This window comes from Ornithorhynchus anatinus, chromosome 7, assembly GCF_004115215.2.
Source record: "Ornithorhynchus anatinus isolate Pmale09 chromosome 7, mOrnAna1.pri.v4, whole genome shotgun sequence".
Lineage (NCBI taxonomy): Eukaryota > Metazoa > Chordata > Mammalia > Monotremata > Ornithorhynchidae > Ornithorhynchus > Ornithorhynchus anatinus.
Window position 1 is genome coordinate 56,486,891 of NC_041734.1, and position 17,301 is coordinate 56,504,191.

General features: G+C 44.4%; 1 protein-coding gene across 1 annotated transcript in view; it reads right to left on the reverse strand.

Annotated features, from left to right (window-relative positions):
* Positions 1 to 3,226: 3,226 nt before the first annotated feature.
* Positions 3,227 to 17,301, reverse strand: part of LRIG2 (leucine rich repeats and immunoglobulin like domains 2) — a 39,196-nt gene continuing 25,121 nt past the window's right edge. Inside the window, exons 12-18 of the mRNA XM_029069336.2 lie at positions 15,766 to 15,929; positions 11,422 to 11,742; positions 10,355 to 10,636; positions 8,487 to 8,936; positions 7,247 to 7,396; positions 6,257 to 6,538; positions 3,227 to 4,713 (exon numbers count right to left, since the gene is read on the reverse strand). Coding sequence (XP_028925169.1) covers positions 4,487 to 4,713; positions 6,257 to 6,538; positions 7,247 to 7,396; positions 8,487 to 8,936; positions 10,355 to 10,636; positions 11,422 to 11,742; positions 15,766 to 15,929 — 1,876 coding nt within the window. The 3' untranslated portion in view covers positions 3,227 to 4,486. The remainder of the gene's footprint in view (positions 4,714 to 6,256; positions 6,539 to 7,246; positions 7,397 to 8,486; positions 8,937 to 10,354; positions 10,637 to 11,421; positions 11,743 to 15,765; positions 15,930 to 17,301) is intronic.

A 17,301-nucleotide genomic window follows, 5' to 3' on the forward strand; every position in this document is an offset into this window, starting at 1 on the left:
GGATTTTGTTAAGGGAGGAATGAACAGAGTAGGTGGATAACAGAACACCTGCCAGATGGGAAGGATGGAAAAGTAAATGAAATGTTTTCAAACCATCAACAGCTTAACCTTCCAAAGACCTACTGAGTCACACAGACTTTGACAATCCAGAACGAAAAGCAAAACCAAGAAGCAGAAGAGCAATATATTTGACCATTTTTAAGCACTCTAGCTCCAACGGAAACAGCAGCAAATCTGGTTCCAAATAGAGAGGCTAATCAAGAGACCTGCACAGAATAAAATGCCCAGAGGGTGTTTAAATCAGGTACAAGTTAACTTTTGGTTTTGAAGCAGACAAATTTGTTGAGTGCTAAGGTCCCAAAGGATTAAATCTCACTATTGCTTCCTATCAACCCAGGTGATCCACACTGCTTTGTTGACTCAACCAAAAGCCCTCAAAGTTTAAAAAAAACTAAAAATCATCACATTGGGCATCACAAACTACCTTCATGAGTGAGCACTCTGGGAGGTATTCAGAAGTGAGGGGCGTGGGGGTGGGGGAGAAAAGTCTGAACTCTCAATACCATGACACACCCTTTGATCGTCGAGATGACGCGAGGAGTCAATAGCCCTTACCTAGGAGAATTATGTTTCGGGGGAAATACCTTGCAGGTTTAAATATGCTAGGTGGCACTACAGGTGCATCGGTGCCTTTAATTAGGCTTTGATACTTGCCAGTTTAGTTGCTAGCTGGCAGAAAGCAGTTCAGAAGCAACCAGGAAATGAGGAGCCAAGTGGCTTAGATGGGGGAGGGAGGAAGGGAGGACTTCGCGGACCCAGAATGAGGGAGAAATGCCAGTGGGGAATTAGTGATTTCTAAAAACACCTTTCTACTGACAGTATAAAGAGAAACATGTTTATTTTCAGGAAGCAGCTGCTGATTTTTCAGAGAGTAATTTCTGCAGCTGAAATCATGCAGCAAGCCGGCTTTCCTCATCCTTAGAGTCTCTGTCCTTATCCCAGGAAATCGAATACTTGCAGTGAAGTCATGTCACTACCTAGCAGTTCACCAGGAGGATAGGACTGGCAACTGAGTGCAGACTCCCACACCAGAGTAAGGAGCTTACAGTCACCATTTAAAGACTTTTCTGTGATCAGTCTCAGTGGCTGGACAGGTTCCCATAGAGTCCATTCATTTTTGGGAAGCTGATTTGTCCGAGTCAATACTGACAACCATGTAGGAATCATTCCTTTTCCATTTAGGAATCTCCTGAAAACTCGCTTAGCTATCTTAGACTAAGGGGGACACTGCCCTGTTTAAACTTTAATAATGATTTTTTTTTTAAAAAGACTATAAACAAGTTCCTTTAAACGATAAAGTCTCCTCTTCAGGTTAGCATTCACGGACTATTTGGTTAAAGGCCCATGGGTCATTAAGGATTCGTATGCCAGTACAGTTCAGTAATGAATAATAATGATGGTATTTGCTAAGTGCTTACTATGTGCTAAGCACTGTTCTAAGCACTGAGCATTGTTCTAAGAGCTGAGCACTGTTAACTGCTAAGCAATCCAAACCAAGAGGTTTTATAAGGCAGAAAGATTGTCTTCTAGTGAACTAGCAGGGGCTTTCAGCATATATCGAACTAATATCGGTCTGGGTGGAGGTTTCTTTCCCCAAAACCTAAAATGCATTCCCATGCTCTAATTTATTTCGCATAAGGACACAAACAGTGCAAATTTGGATCAGATCTGAAGTCCATTTGGCCCCATCTCTGCCTGGGACTGGCTAAGCCATACATCAAAGCTTTCCTCCAAAAAGTGTTAAACCTTGTTCTGTAAAGATTGTTCTTACTAGAGTCACCTTTTTTCACTTGACCATGAACAGTGCTTAGAATAGTGCTTGGCACATAGTAAGCACTTAAATACCATCATGGGAGAGTTAAGAGTAGACAGTCAAACTTGGAAAGGAGAGAGATCATGGATCGAAACGGAGGGATTTCAAAATAATAGGTAGTAGAGGGAATAACTTGAAAGTTAGTTCTAAGCAGGGATTAGTAGTTGTTTTTGTAGTTGAGAATGGTGCTAGAGGGTGTCACGTGCTAGAGGGTGTCACGTAGATAAAGAAGCACTGGCTGTGAAGCAGAAGGTGTGGAGAAGTAATTAAAAGCTGGAAAAAAATCACCTGGGAGGCTTAGTTAGGGGTTGAAATTTCAGGCAGAAAACTGCGGGAATCACTGGACCAGAGGATTTGGCCTTTCTTAAAGGGCAAATTAGTGAAGGAATGTCAATAAGATGATACCAGGTGATAAGAAGGGGTTGGATTGCTGCAAGACTCCAGGGCCTCAGGCTCCCTCTCTACCTTAAGCGTAGCTGCTGATTGGGGCATTATGACAACATAGCAGCCCCCAGCGAGGGAGTTCCTCTGCATGAAATTCCACAGAACAGTAATAATATTATTTAAGCGCTATGTGTCAAGCACTGTTCTAAGTGCTGGGGTACGTACAAACTAATCAGGTTGGACACAAGTCCTGTCCCACATGGGGCTCACAGTCTTAATCCCCATTTTACAGATGAGGTAACAGGCACAGACAAATTAAATGACTTAGCCAAGATCACAGCAGGCAAGTGGCAGAGCTGGAACTAGAACCCAGGTTCTTCTAACTCCCAGACCCGTGTTCTGTCCACTAGGCTATGCAGTTTCTGTCTGCATGCCCTGGGACTGTTCCTTTAAAATCCCCTTCCTCAGCTTTCTCCCCCTTTTTCTCAGTTAGGTGGGTGGAGGGAGGTTATAAACAACCACCCCAGTTCCAAGCTTTTCATCTCAGTGCCTCTAAGAGAAACCTTAGAGTCCTTGGTTCAGAGAGGTAGTCACCAGGGGGAGAAACAAAGTGAACTCCTGCTTGTGTGTGTGTGTGTGACTTCTCAAGAGGTGCCATCTCACTGCAAGGGGGGGGGGGAGGTGGTGAGGAGAGGCACATCAGGAAATGCCACTCACGGTGAGGGGGTCCATCCTGACTCCTGCTCCCCCAACCATTCAACAGGCTTCCCGTCCTGGAGGCGGAGACCACCCACAAGCTCCCCCAAATCTCCCCTGCCATTCTGTTTGGTGGTGCTGGAATGACATCATCGAAGGCCACATGGCAGGGGGAGGGGCACTGACTGTTCCAGCCCCGGGCCCAGACTTTCTGTTAATGCAAACCTGGTGACCCAGCTTAATTATGTAATTTCCCACTGCTTTCCATCACAATGAGGTTTTGCATTCTGAATTTAATATCTTCTGCAAAGAAACTCTGAAATCAGGACCGATGACACTGACCCTGTTATTAGTAATCTGCTTACTAGTGGTCAGAACTCTTTTTTCAGAGAGCACGTTGGCTTTAAAGACAACTTACACAAAACAAGGATAACAAAACCTACAGGCTCACAGCTTCTCTCCAGCATCCCAGAAGATATTTTCCTCCTTTCCTCCCTAATCCCAGTTGAGACATCTATTTAAATTATGCACTGTGTATTTTCCCCCACTTGTGCAGTTTTTGTTTTTTTTTTTAAACCAAGAGCCCCTAGGCATGGAAAGAGAAATCCCACTAGGCATTCTATCCATGAAGAAACAACTGAGGTCAAATGTTCAGTTAGCAAATTTTGACAATATTACAAGTGATTAAAGTCACACCAGGCCTCACGACTGGTATAAACAATCACTAAACAACCTGTCCTTTAGACACATACTTCTTAACAAATAAGAAGTTTCAAACCCTTACACAAGTTCTTTAGATTTCATAAAACCAAGTTATACAAAAATGAGTCTCTGGTTCGACAAGCAGCCTTCCAGATTACAACACAAGATGGTATATGATTCTGGCCTATCAAAAAATATTTACATTACAGCCAACACATATGCTTAGTGTATACAAAAAAAATATGTATAAATGTATTTACAACCAAATTCCCCAGTTCGCAGGGACAAAAAGGCAAAACAATACCCTCCTACTCTTCTCCACCCCCCCAAAAACAGTTACCAACCTGTCAAAACAGGTCTTGAGTAATGAAAAGCCTGCCAAAATTGTATGCTCAAAATTACCCAACAATCAAAGATATTTCTGTTTCTCAGAAAGCAAAGAAAAGTAGGAAAGCTTCCTCGGGATCACTTTGAAAACTGAGACAACTTGGCATTTAAGCAGCAAGAGGTTCCTCCCAGCTTGGGGAGTTTGTGTGCACCTGGGCATGTCACCTGGGACAGTGCAGCAGCGCTTTCTTCTGGGCCTTCATATCTTCAGAAACAAGCCCTTACGCTTGCAGTCCTGCACCCCTTCTCTTTAGCACGAATCGCTCAAGCAGCTTTCTTACTCTTCAGCTCAGTCCACGTGTTCAGCTTGGTCCACTCACTTTGGAATTGTAAACATCTGTGTTAAGCAACGGTGACCATGGGATTTCTTTTCAGCTCTGAGGTAGTAAACACAAAGTCAGCGGATCTGAGTGTCTATGCTCAGACCTTCCAGGGGGTAGCGTTTCATGTGGCCTCCCTACCATCTTGGGTGCTCCGAGTTCTGTTAAAGTCAAACGAATGCTCACACAACCTGGGGCAGGGCCTGGGAGACCCAGGACGGTCCTGGTCACTTTCTGTCAGGCCCTTGTTTCGGAGCAGTCGAGGGGCCTCGAGAACTGGCTGCTGAGGGAAGTGTGCATTTGGCAGGCCCAGATCTTTGTTTATATCCCACAACGGTCGCTGTGACGTTTCTGAAAATAAAATTAAAAGGAGTATCAGTCATCAATTTTAGGATTTGTGATTTTGGGTGTTAATTTTTTTTTTTTTGGTAGGGTGGGGGCGGTAAAGTTCCACTTCTAATAGCCTTTTAGGCCAAATACTAAAGAAACAGGGTCCACCGATATTCCTCAGAAAATAGATGGGTAACAAATGTCTTTCCAACTGCTTAATAACATAGCAAATCTAGTCAAAAGCTGACCTGGGGAATAAAACCTCTTATTTTCAAATCTTCTAATCGGTCTCCCCAACACAGATACAAAACCAGCCCCTTCAAGGCTATTGCATTCAACGACATGACCACAAACCCCTGAGTACATTTACAGAGGAAAACAGGGTCACAAGACACTGTTGGGTGCTGAAAGCCCTGGTCTAAAATGGATACAGATAATTCAATTTCCGGGTTTCCAAAAGGCAGACGTTATTCTTAGCCTGATTATGCGCTACTATTTCTTGGAGACTTTCTATCAGACTGTTAGATTTTCAGTTAGACCACTTGGCTTGGCTGCAATAACTAAGGGCTTTTGGGTAACACGGAAATAATGGGTTTTCAACTGCCCTGTTTACAGTATGCTGAAGTAATAAGGCTGATGATGCATTTCAAGAAGCTGTAACTGGGAAACAAGCACGCAAGTGCTTGCCCAGAGCGAAACCGGGACCTGGCAAAACAGAATCAGTGAAGGAAAAGCACTCTCAACTATTCTTTTGCCTTTTCCTCACTGTCACAGAAAAGAAAATCATTCCCTGAAATACTACAACAGTAACTAAAGTGGACTGAAAGAAGGCTGAAGGGCTTTATGGAATACACTTGAACACTCCTTGCTTCTGAGACAATGTCTTGTTCACTTAACATCTCAGGGAAAGGGAAAGTACAGGGCATATTTGTTCAATTATCTCTTGTGAAATAACAGCAGTGACAGTGGGCCTAATCACGGCCTACCCTTCACTGGTCTTTAAGGCACACTATGTTGGACCAAGGTCCAAAGAGGCGCTTCAAATGTGTTGTGTAAACATGTCTCAAGAGTTCTTTATTTTAGACTATTTACTCAGCAGAATAGAACTACAACCGAGGAGCAAGTAAAAATGGATTAAAAGTCAGTATTTCTAGCAGTTCCTCTGGCCCACTGAATACTAATTATTTTAAATTATATTTTCAGAGTAAATTCTAACCAAAGAGGAACAATATTTCATAGCATCCAATCCATTATTTTTTAAGGTTTTCCCAAGTAATTTCTCAAGGGCTAAACTGCTATTAAGCAAATCCCAAAGGCCTTTACCTCTAGCATGAATCTTGGCTCAAGTGCCACCATGAAAGCGCTATTTTCAACCCTACAGAGGCAAAGTGCTTTGGATTATTCAATATTTAATTATCTTAAAAAAAAAACCTGTTCCAGCAACATCTGGAGAAAAGTGTTTCCCAGACTCCTTTGGCTGTTCATTTAGCTCCATGTCAAATTATTCCTACCCCAAACTAGGAAAGCTATCAAGTGGGAGAGGACAAAATATCGGACCCCTTACCGCTGTTCATATGAGCTGAGAGTTTCTTTTCATTTATCCTGTCATGGTTGGTAAGGAAGACTGACGCATCTCTGTCTGCAGCCAAACTCTCAAGGCCTGTGGCTTCCTGGGAAGCCCGTGTTGCATAGGTCTCCTTGGGCATCTGCACCATGAGGCTGGACAATGTTTGATCCAGGGGGTCTTCCTCGGTAATGTAAGCATACGGACAGTATTCTCGGGTCCTCGAGTAGATGTTGGCATTGTCATAACAATCTGAACAGATCACCAGGGGGCCTGTGCCACCTAATGAAAAACACAAGAAAAAGAATATTCCTGACAGAGTGAAAGACACCAAACCCTGCCTGGCATGTAAAATAACGTACAAAGGAACGGAGAAGAGACTGGCACGGCACCCCAAAAATGCAAAGAGAGGCAACATGGTCTAGCGGAGAGAGCAAGAGTCAAGAGGCCGATGTTCTCATTCCAGCTCTGCCACTGGTCTATTGGGTAACCTTCGATACAACCCTTAACTGCAGTCTCTGTTTCTTCATCTGGGAAATGGGGATAATACCCACATCTCCCAACCACAATGGATGTTGAGGCTACAATGAAAAAATTCATTTCAAAGCCCTTTAAAAACAAGTGCTAACCAAATTCAAGGTTTTAATTAACCCTTGGCTTATAAAGTAAAGCAAAGGAGCAAAGAGCCATGGTAAGATTTTATTTCCCATCTCCACACTGTCTTCCAGGAGATGATAAATAAAAAAAACTGCTTTGGGAGGCTGGCAGGGAGACAGCACCCTTCATCCAACAGTCTGATCGGCTGGCATGTCTGACAGAAAGTGCTGAGTGTGAGATATTTATCTCCCCAAATCTGTTTCAGACCAGTTAAGACGGAATTTTGCAAGACACTCAAGAAGACAAACACATTGTTAGGCCATACAAATTCAAAATCTTTCGTAAAGAAATACTGGTTGTATTCCAGTTCGGCAGAGAACAAATAGTGATTACCATCAGTGCCTTTGTGCACATATCCATTAGCGGGAGGCATAAGTTGCTGATGACTGCCAGCCTCAGAGTTACTGTAGCCTTCCTGTGGTTCGGAAAGCGTTCCTTGAGAAGACAGATAACTGGGAATGTCTGCAGGCAAATTCATTTCCTCTGGAAAAACACATGTAAAGACAGATATTAAACTAGCTTTAAAATTATATTTAGGGGGAAAAAAATGCCCTCCACTGACTGTGGTATCCTCGCATACCAAAATACATCCAGTAGCACCCCCCTGCTGAAATGCCTATGCCACTGACCAGCCAGGTACATTTCTTTAGACTTAGATAGGCTACATTGCCCACCTCGACTCATTTCCATCAACTGAACACTGCAAATTGGCATCAAAATTTCACCCTGTTATACATCTGTAAAAAGTCATCCTCCCCAACCAAAACCATACTCACTCCCACTCTCTGCCAATGACAACTTGGTTTCCCTCCTTTTGAAATTCCAGGGTAACAGGCGTATAGATCCCTACTCCTGGCCTCCTTGTGAGGCAGCCAGAATGCTGTGAGGCACAGGATGTCATCAGAGATGATGCTGTCACTGCCCCCACTATGTGCTCTGGGATACGCCCCATAATCACGCCCATAAACGCCCCACTTTATGGCAACCAGACAATGGGGAGGTGTAGAGGGGAGACTATTACATGGGGAATTGAGTCTGGCAAAAAAGGGAGTGGAGAAGGAAGGGGGGGGAGGAAGAATTGGGTAAGAAGGGACTTGAGGGCTTCTCTCAGCACTGTCACACTCTTCCCAGTGCTGCATAAACCAAGGACTCAGTGAATTTATACTAACACCCCCGCCCGCCCCCATCCTCTCCTGACCCAGGCATGTATCGGCTGACATTCTGACCCAACTCCTCTTTCTAACCCAGCCAGTGCCACTATCACTGTTTACAAAAATAACCATTTACCCCTCCCTCAGAAATAGGGAGGGGAGTGGGGGAATTATGCAGTGGAGACAATTATGCGAGTGAACAGCACACCATTTCTATTATTAAGAGTACTCTTCTACTCTTTGATAGAAAACTGGCACTCAGGAAGACTAACACCAACTTATCGTCCCTCCAAACCAGCAGTGACACAAAGGAAATCAGAGAAGCTCCGGACTTAAGAGTCAAGGTCTCTTAAATAGCTTCACGCTCAGCGGCAGAACCCTGCTATAACCTAAGCAACTGGTCAGCTCTGGATCTCCCTTACCTGTGTTAGTGATACTGTAGTCTTCGTTTTTCCTCCTCATATGATAAATAACAATGACCCAGATCAGGGAGGTGCCCACAACACAGCACACCACAACAATGATGACAATGCCAACTGTCGTCCAGCCGTCATCTTCGTGCCCAATGCTGTTCTGAGAGGAATCGCAATTTGAAGAGGAGATGACATTTAGGTAGATGTGCCCCCGCTCAGTCCCAAGGGTGTTGGACATGATGCAAGTGTATTTCCCAGCATCTTCTAGCCCAGCATCCACAATGATAAGGAGCTGATTGGCTGCAGCAAAGAAGTGCCTTTCTGTGACCATCAGAGGACCGTCATCTTTCGTCCAGTTGAGGCGAGGGGCCGGACTTCCTCCAGCAATGCACTGCAGCACTGCGGTTTCTCCCCGGCTTACGGTTCTGTCTTCCAGAGGGCGGATGAATGAAGGGGTTTCTAAACAAGAGGAACGCAAACAAATTTTTTTAAGGGTAAAGCTCTTCCAAAAACCTAAAGTATTTTCATTGTGACTTTTGTTGTGGGTGAATACACTGAATATATACACACACATATACATAAATGCATGCCCCCCCAAATGACTAATCTCTCTTAAAATTTAAAATTCACAACCCAATAAGGGTGCAAACTTCTTGTGGGGAAGGCTCATGTCACTTCTTTATTCTGTACTTTCCAAGTACCTTCTATAGTATAGCATGGCCTACTGGATAGAGCATAGGCCTGGAAGTCAGAAAGTCATGGGTTTTAATCCCAGCTCTGCTACTTGTTTGCTGTGTGACCTTGGGCAATCACGTCACTTCTGTGCCTCAGTTACCTCATCTGTAAAATGGGGATTGAGACTGAGCTCCACATGGGACAGAGACTGTGTCCAACTCAATTTGCTTGTATCCACTTTGGCACCTGGTACAGTTTACGGCACATAGTAGGTACTTATATATCATCATCATCATCATTATTATTATTGTTATTATAGTGAGCTACACAAACTGGGTGTTCAAGAAATACTCCTAGAGCAGGCACTCAAGCTCTGCTGACAAATAAAAAACCTGGCCATGGAAAATTATTCCGATACCTGTCAAATTTTCTGTGCATCAGTATTAAAAAACCATGGGAGTGACCTTCAAGAAAAAAAAAAGGATGCCCCAATTCAGGGTCATTTAAAACAAGGACAAATGATTTTTTTCTCTCAGAAGGAATTCAGCCTGCACACAGGGGAATAGTAGGCCTGAAAGATCAATGGTATTTATTGAGCACTTAATATGTGCAGAGCACTGTACAAATATATTGTTGGTATTTGTTAAGCGCTTACTATGTGCAGAGCGCTTAACAAATACCAACAATATATTTGTACAGTGGGTACAAGCGCTGGGGTAGACACAGGGGAATCAGGTTGTCCCACGTGGGGCTCACAGTCTTAATCCCCATTTTACAGATGAGGGAACTGAGGCACAGAGAAGTTAAGTGACTTGCCCACAGTCACACAGTTGACAAGTGGCAGAACAGGGATTCGAACTCATGAGCCCTCACTCCAAAGCCCGTAAAAAGCACTTGAGAGAGTACAACAGAGTTGGTAGACACGCCCCCTGCCACAATGAGCTTACAGAACAACAAGGGTTTTCACTGGGGGTCATCTTCTACCCTGACTCCAACCCTACTGCTTTTCCATGACAGTACAATGCCTCTCCTACCAGGTTAGCCAGTTTCACTCCACAGGCAGGCAAAATCCCTTCCGGGAAGAGGCTGGTGAGGAAGAGGAGGTCGTCCCCAACTTGGGGACTTTGTCCTCCATAAGGTTAAGAGGAAGCCTCGAGGAGAGAAGCAGCTTGACATCATCATCAGTCGCGAGACAGGCTTACCTAGCACAGTGAGCGTAGCATTAGCCGAGAGGCCTCCGGCAGTGTTCTGGGCCATGCAGCTATAGATCCCCATGTCTTCTATTTTCACATTTGCTATGAAGAACACGTCGTCCTCAGGCATGACATGCATGCGTCTCTCTCGGGCTGCTGGGAAGTCGGTGCCACCATCTTTCTGCCAGGAAATCTGAGGAACTGGATGCCCCTCTGCGGCACACTCCAGCCTAGCCATGGCTCCGGTGCGGATGGTGAGGTCCATCGGGGTTTTCAGAAATGAAGGCAGCTCTAAGTCGAGAGAGACCCCATAACGAAATGCAAAGCCACATCAATACATGGGGAAAGCACTGGAAGCCCAACACCAGAAAGAATGCTTTCGTGCCCTATTTGCCCTTGCAGATGCCATTTATGGACCAAGAGGTGAGTTCGCCTTTACTTGAAAACTTGGAACTTCAGCGCTTCAGAAAGGAGTCCTCCAGATGAAGGACCTGCCACTTCCCACCTTCACTGGCAAGGGGAGTGCGAAGGGACGAAGGAGAACATGGATTTGCTACATGGATGACGCCTCATCCTTAATTTCTTTAAAAAAAACAAACAACAAACCTACAGTTTCTAGATTCTCTTCCAGACTACCATTCCAGCTATCTGTTGTAGGCTATAGCCCCCCAGTTAGGTAAGTTAACAGTGGTTTCCCAGCTCCCAATTAGATGCAATGCTAAATTTCTGAAATCAAAAGCAAAAAATGGAATGCACTAAGCAGCCAGTTGGGGGTGGGGAGAGTGTCGTGACCCCACACTGAGTATCCTGAGGCAGAATGCTAAAGTTTTGTTTGGAGGAGATGAGGAAGACATGGTGGTAAAAACCATCTCTATCATTTCCTCTTTCTCCCTGCCCAGCCAAAGCTTGGATCTACGGGGGACAATTTGAGCGAACAAACTGGCTCAGCCAGGGATCTGCCTCAAGAGTACAGTGATTTTAATACAGCCAGCAACACCACCTACAGTGGGAAGCTGTAGAGCCACGTCTAGCTTTCTTGACCAAAAAGAAAAGATCAAAAGAGCGCAACTGCTTACCGTTCACCGTCAGCTTGGCTTTATGAGAATAATTGGATCCAAAATGATTAGTGACGATACACTGATATTTTCCTTCATCTGTGAAATTCACGTTGAAAAGGTGCAAGACGGTCGTGTACTCCAGAGCTTCTCCACCTTGCTGACGATATCTGGCAAAATTCTCAATCTCAGCATCATAGAGGATTTCACTGTCTTTGCGCCACGCAGTGGACATTGGGGAGTCACTGCTGCTCACTGCAGTACAGGTAAGAGTCACGTTCACTCCCCTTAAAGCAACTGTGGTCTCTGGGTGTGTCCGTATCTGCGGTTTAGGAAAATCATCTGTGGGGGGAAAAAAAAGCACAAGTATTAGAGCATTTATTTTTTGAACTGCTAATAAAGCTTCAGTTGTAAGATGAACTAATAATTTAGGTAAAGGCTGTTAGACTGCCAACCTTCCCAACACACCCACCCACCCCCTTAGAAAACCCATAAAAATGAAAAGAATAACCACCAGGTAGAAAACACACCCTCATGAGTGTGCAGATACTCCTTCATACTCAATCACTCCACAGTTAGTTGAAAGGCTTGAAGGAAGAGGGCAACCTACCCAATGGTCAATCCTTTCCTTCCACCACTTCCCCCACCCAGACCCTTCTGACCGCACCTTGGATGATATCTAGGATGGAATCCTCGCTGACAATCCCCTCCCCAGTGTTACCGCTGTTGTTGGCAAAATCTACATTTTACTCACTTCTGCAGATTTTACAGGCACAAAATGGATAAAGACTATTAACTTTCTAATACAAGTATAACTCCTACTGGAAAGAGCAGGGGCCGGGCATTTAGGAGACCTGGATTCTGATCCTGGCATTGCCTATTGCCTGCTGGGAGACCCACTGGCAAGTCATTTAACTTCTCTGTGCCTCAGTTTCCACATCTGTAAAATGGGGATTAGATACTTGTCCCCCATCCTCAGGCTGTGAACCCTGTGCGAGACAAGTAATGTGTCTATTCCAGGTCTTAGCCCAGTAGTAGGCAGATAGTAGGCAATAAACACTATCATCATCATCATCATCTCTGGTTCTGAATCATAATATAAAAAATCCAGAGATACATATGCATTAATAACTGATGGAGCTCATATCCCAAAGTCCCTTCCACCACCGTCATCACATCCAATCGCTGCAGGTAATCAAATTCCCTGCCTGCTCCGACCTTGGCCCATGCTTCCCAAAGACTTGCAGCCCAGCTTCTCCGCTTTGGCCAGGGTCTGGGTCTCAGGAGAAAGGCAACACAGTTGGGTCGGAATAGAAGGGGCAGATACCTTAGGTGATTTAAGTAACCCCATCTCTTCTGCCCAATTCTGGGCTCTTTTCAGCTGAAACAGAGAAATCCTAGCGCAACTGCTCTCAAGTCCTGCCTCCCCTACATCCTCCTGAATAAAAATGGAAGCTCAGCTTCTCCGCTTCAGATGAAAGCTACACGGGATCAGGACGCGGAAGGAGGGGGCGCTGAAATCTTCCTAAGTTCTTGGCCCCGTCTGCCTTGCCCCAATTCTATGCCGCTCTCTGATGAGGCAGAGAAACCCTCCCACCCCAAAGGCGGTGGTGGTGGTAGAGGTTGTCATGGCTGAAGCTAAAACAAAAATCATCATTCTATCACCAGCTAAGGTTTTTGGATGCAAAAGTCTTGCATCAATTTTCCAAAAACAGGTACATTTTAAAGAAATGATTAAAAAAGATGACAGTGATAAAAAGAGGACACCAAAGGTGAGCGGAGATGTTCAGAAGGAGAAGCAACACAGCCTAGTGGAAAGAGCTCAGGCCTGGAGTCAGTTACTACACTGCCATGCCTGCTGTGTGACCCTGCGCAGGTTACTTAATGTTTCTGGGCCTGTCGCCTCATCTGTAAAAATGGGGACACAATACTCATTCTCCCTACTTAGACCATGAGCTCAAGTAGGACAGGAACTATGACCAACCTGATTATCTTGTATCTTCCCCAGCATTTAATAGTACTTAGCATACACTACATGCTTAAATACCACAATCATCATTATTATTGCTGTTGTTGTTCAGAAAGAGTTAGCCTGCTACTGAGTGCTTAAAAAGAATAGAATGCTGCGGTTTAACTAAAACGTACAGTGAAAATTTTCACTAATCGATTAAGCGCTTACTAGGGATCAAGCACCGTGCTAAGCACTGTAAAAGATAATCAGATGAGAAAAACCATTGAAGTTGAAAATCCATTATAAAAGTAAGCAGGACAAATTTCTACTTCTGTAGCACCCTTGAAAGACCAATAATCACATTACAATGCTTTAGTTACTGATATGATGTTATGCTTTGCATTACTTTGAGGATAATAGTTTATTGATGTATAGAATATTGTACATAAAATAGTTTTATATTTTTCCAGACACTGGAATGGATCCCAATACAACATCTATAAGTGAAAGGGGAAGTGCATCACATGATACATCCATGTATTCGAGCAATATATTACAGCTGTATCATGCAGGGCATGCCTGGACACCTAGTTCTCTTAAAGCATGAGAAAATTTATGCTGGAGAATTCATCCTCTACAGCTCCCGCTCATATGCAAAGCATCTGAGCAGGGTTAGAAACAAGAGAATCAGATGAGACTCAGATGACGACCGTATGTGCTCCCAGCTGAAAAAAAAAATGCAGTTCAAAAAGGAATATTGGGATTGTCACTGAAGGTGAAAGGCAATTTGTTTTGCCCACGCTTTTTGGGAGGGTTTGTAATACTGATAATCATCGTCCTTTAAGTGCTTATAATATACCAAGCTCCGTATTAAGTATTGGGATAATACTAGATAATCAGAAATGCTCTGGGCATGTCACTCCCCTTCTAAAAGACCTCCAGTGGTTGCCTATCAACCTCCGCATGAAACAAAAACTTTTCACTCTAGGCTACAAGGCTCTCCATCACCTTGCCCCCTCCTACCTCTCCTTCCTTCTCTCTTTCTACTGCCCACCCCACACGCTCCGCTCCTCTGCCGCCCACCTCCTCACCTTCCCCGGTTCTTGCCTATCCTGCCGTCGACCCCTGGGCCACGTTCTCCCGCTGTCCTGGAATGCCTTCCCTCCTCACCTCCATCAAACTAATTCTCTTCCCCTTTTCAAAGCCCTACTGAGAGCTCAACTCCTCCAAGAGGCCTTCCCACACTGAGCTTCCCCTTTTCCCTCTGCTCCCTCTCTACACCCCCCACCACCTCCCCTCAGCTAAGCCCCCTTTTCGCCCCCCTTTCCCTCTGCTCCTCCCCCTCTCCCTTGCCCTCCCCTCAGCACTGTGTTTGTCTGCTCATTTGTATATATTATTAACCTATTTATTTTGTTAATGAGATGTACATCACCTTGATTCTATTTATTGCTATTGTTTTTGTCTGTCTCACCCGATTAGACTGTAAGCCCATCTTTGGGCAGGGACTGTATCTGTTGCTGATTTGTACATTCCAAGCGCTTAGTACAGTGCTCTGCACATAGTAAGCGCTCAATAAATACTGAATGAATTGAAAATGTTTCCTCTCCCATACAGAGTCGCAGTTTAACAAGGGGAAGGAGAAAAGTACTTAATCCCCATTTTCCACATGAGAAAACCGAGGTACAGGTACTAAGCAATTTTCCCAGGGTCACAAAGAAGGTAAGTGGTAGATCCGGGTTTAAGACCCAGATGACCTGACTCCCAGTCCTATGTTGTTTTGAATGAAGATTAAGAAGCCTGATGTAGGCATTTAGGAAGATATGGAATATGCTTTTATGTTCTAGAACTTAAGACATGAAAATGGCAATTCTAATTTAGCGGTGTATCATGCCACACTCATTTGCACTCCCAAAGGTAGACACCATTATCCCATTAAGAAAGGCAGGGTGATAGAATAAGCAACAATATTCACACAGGGAACCCCTTTGAATTTGGCCTACAGTTGGCCTAAGCAAGTAGTAGAAAGTGGTACTTTTTAAAAATATTATTTATTAAGTGCTTACTGTGTACCAGGCACTGTACTAAGCGGTGGGATAGATACAAGATAAGCAGGTTGGAACAGTCCATGTCCCAAATGGGGCACTCAGTCCCATTTTACAGATGAGGGACGTGAGGCTCAGAGAAGAAAAGTGACTTGCCCCAGGTCACACAGCAGACATATGGTGGGGCCGGGATTAAAACCCAGGTCCTCTGACTTTCAGGCCCATGTTCTTTCCACTAGGCCAGGTTGTTCATCAAGGAAACAAGAGGTAAGGTGCAGGAGATGGGCAGCCTGCCTTCTAGGGAAGAGAGGAAGAATTTCTACTTTGACACTGGTATCCAACTTTAATATAAGTAGCACCAGAAATACAAACCACAAACAAAGTCTGCAGGGTCCACATTCAGGATGCTTTGCCCTGCTAGCCAATCTGGGTGGGCACAGCTAACATTCACGGCCTGCTGTAAGTGACTATCAACTAGCCACTGAAGCAGCCACTTCAACTGACAGTCACAGAGCAAACTGCTGGTATTGAGCATCCTGAAGGAAGAAAAAACAACAAAACAGAAGAAAACATCACTTGTTTCACTCTTCGTTCTATGTGACTATTTCCTGTCAGAAATACTAGAAACCAATGTTTAGAAACACCTCAGTAGAGAATGAGGGGTTGGAAATGATCAATCCTTTCAAAATCCCTCTCATCAGGGCTACACACCCATCTGTGGTGATTCCAGAGATTGAAAGTTTGCTCCAACAAGAACTAGAAGTAGTTCCTACCAATACTGGATCTGGTTCTGAGGCTCTGAAACCTCACAAGAAACCACTTCCAATAAGCTGTTCCTGCTGACTCTTGCCACCTCTCTCCACTTAATTCATTCATTAGTATCCATTAAGTGCCAACTTGCACAGAGCACTGTACGTAGCACTGGGGTAGATACAAGATAATCAGGACCCACCGGAGGCTCCCACTTGAAGTAGGAAGGAGAACAGGTACTGAATCCCCATTTTGAAAATGAGGGAAGTGAAGCACATAGGAGTTAAGTGACTTCCCCAAGGTCACACAGGAAGAAAGTGACAGCCTGGATGAGAACTAATAATAATGTTGGTATTTGTTAAGCGCTTACTATGTGCAGAGCACTGTTCTAAGCGCTGGGGTAGGCACAGGGGAATCAGGTTGTGCCACGTGGGGCTCACAGTCTTAATCCCCATTTTACAGATGAGGTAACTGAGGCACAGAGAAGTGAAGTGACTTGCCCACAGTCACACAGCTGACAAGTGGCAGAACAGGATTTGAACCCATGACCTCTGACTCCAAAGCCCGTGCTCTTTCCACTGAGCCACTCATGTCTGCTGACTCCCAGGCCTGTGCTCTTTCCACTAGGCCATGCTGCTTTCAAGGCAGACATGCCCTAGCCCTCAAGGAGCTTACAAAACACACGTTGTTGACATGCAGGGAAAGCAAGAGAAAAAAATGATATATTAGGGTAAAAGCAAAAATATAGAGAAAATGAACAAAAACAAACAGAAAAAAAATGGCTGAGTAATTCTTTGGGAAATGCATCCCAGAGGAGGTGGGTTTTTGGAGGTGGATTTCACCTTCTCACATAAAAGGCTTCTGGTGTAACTCAATCATAGCTTAAGATCATCCAGTTGAGGTCAGATTTTTATGTTGATTTCACAATATCTGAAGTTCCTATTCAGAAAATGCTCTGGTTATAGACTGTAAACATTCTGTATAGATTCTACCCTGTAAGCTCTTTGTGGACAGGGAATATGGACTCAAATTCAGTAACACTGTACTCCCCAAGCGCTTAGTACACTGCTCTGCACACGGTAAGTGCTAGATAAATACAACTGATTGATTGATTGCAGGGAACCAGATTTCAGGTTGATAGCACAAAAGGATTTTGCA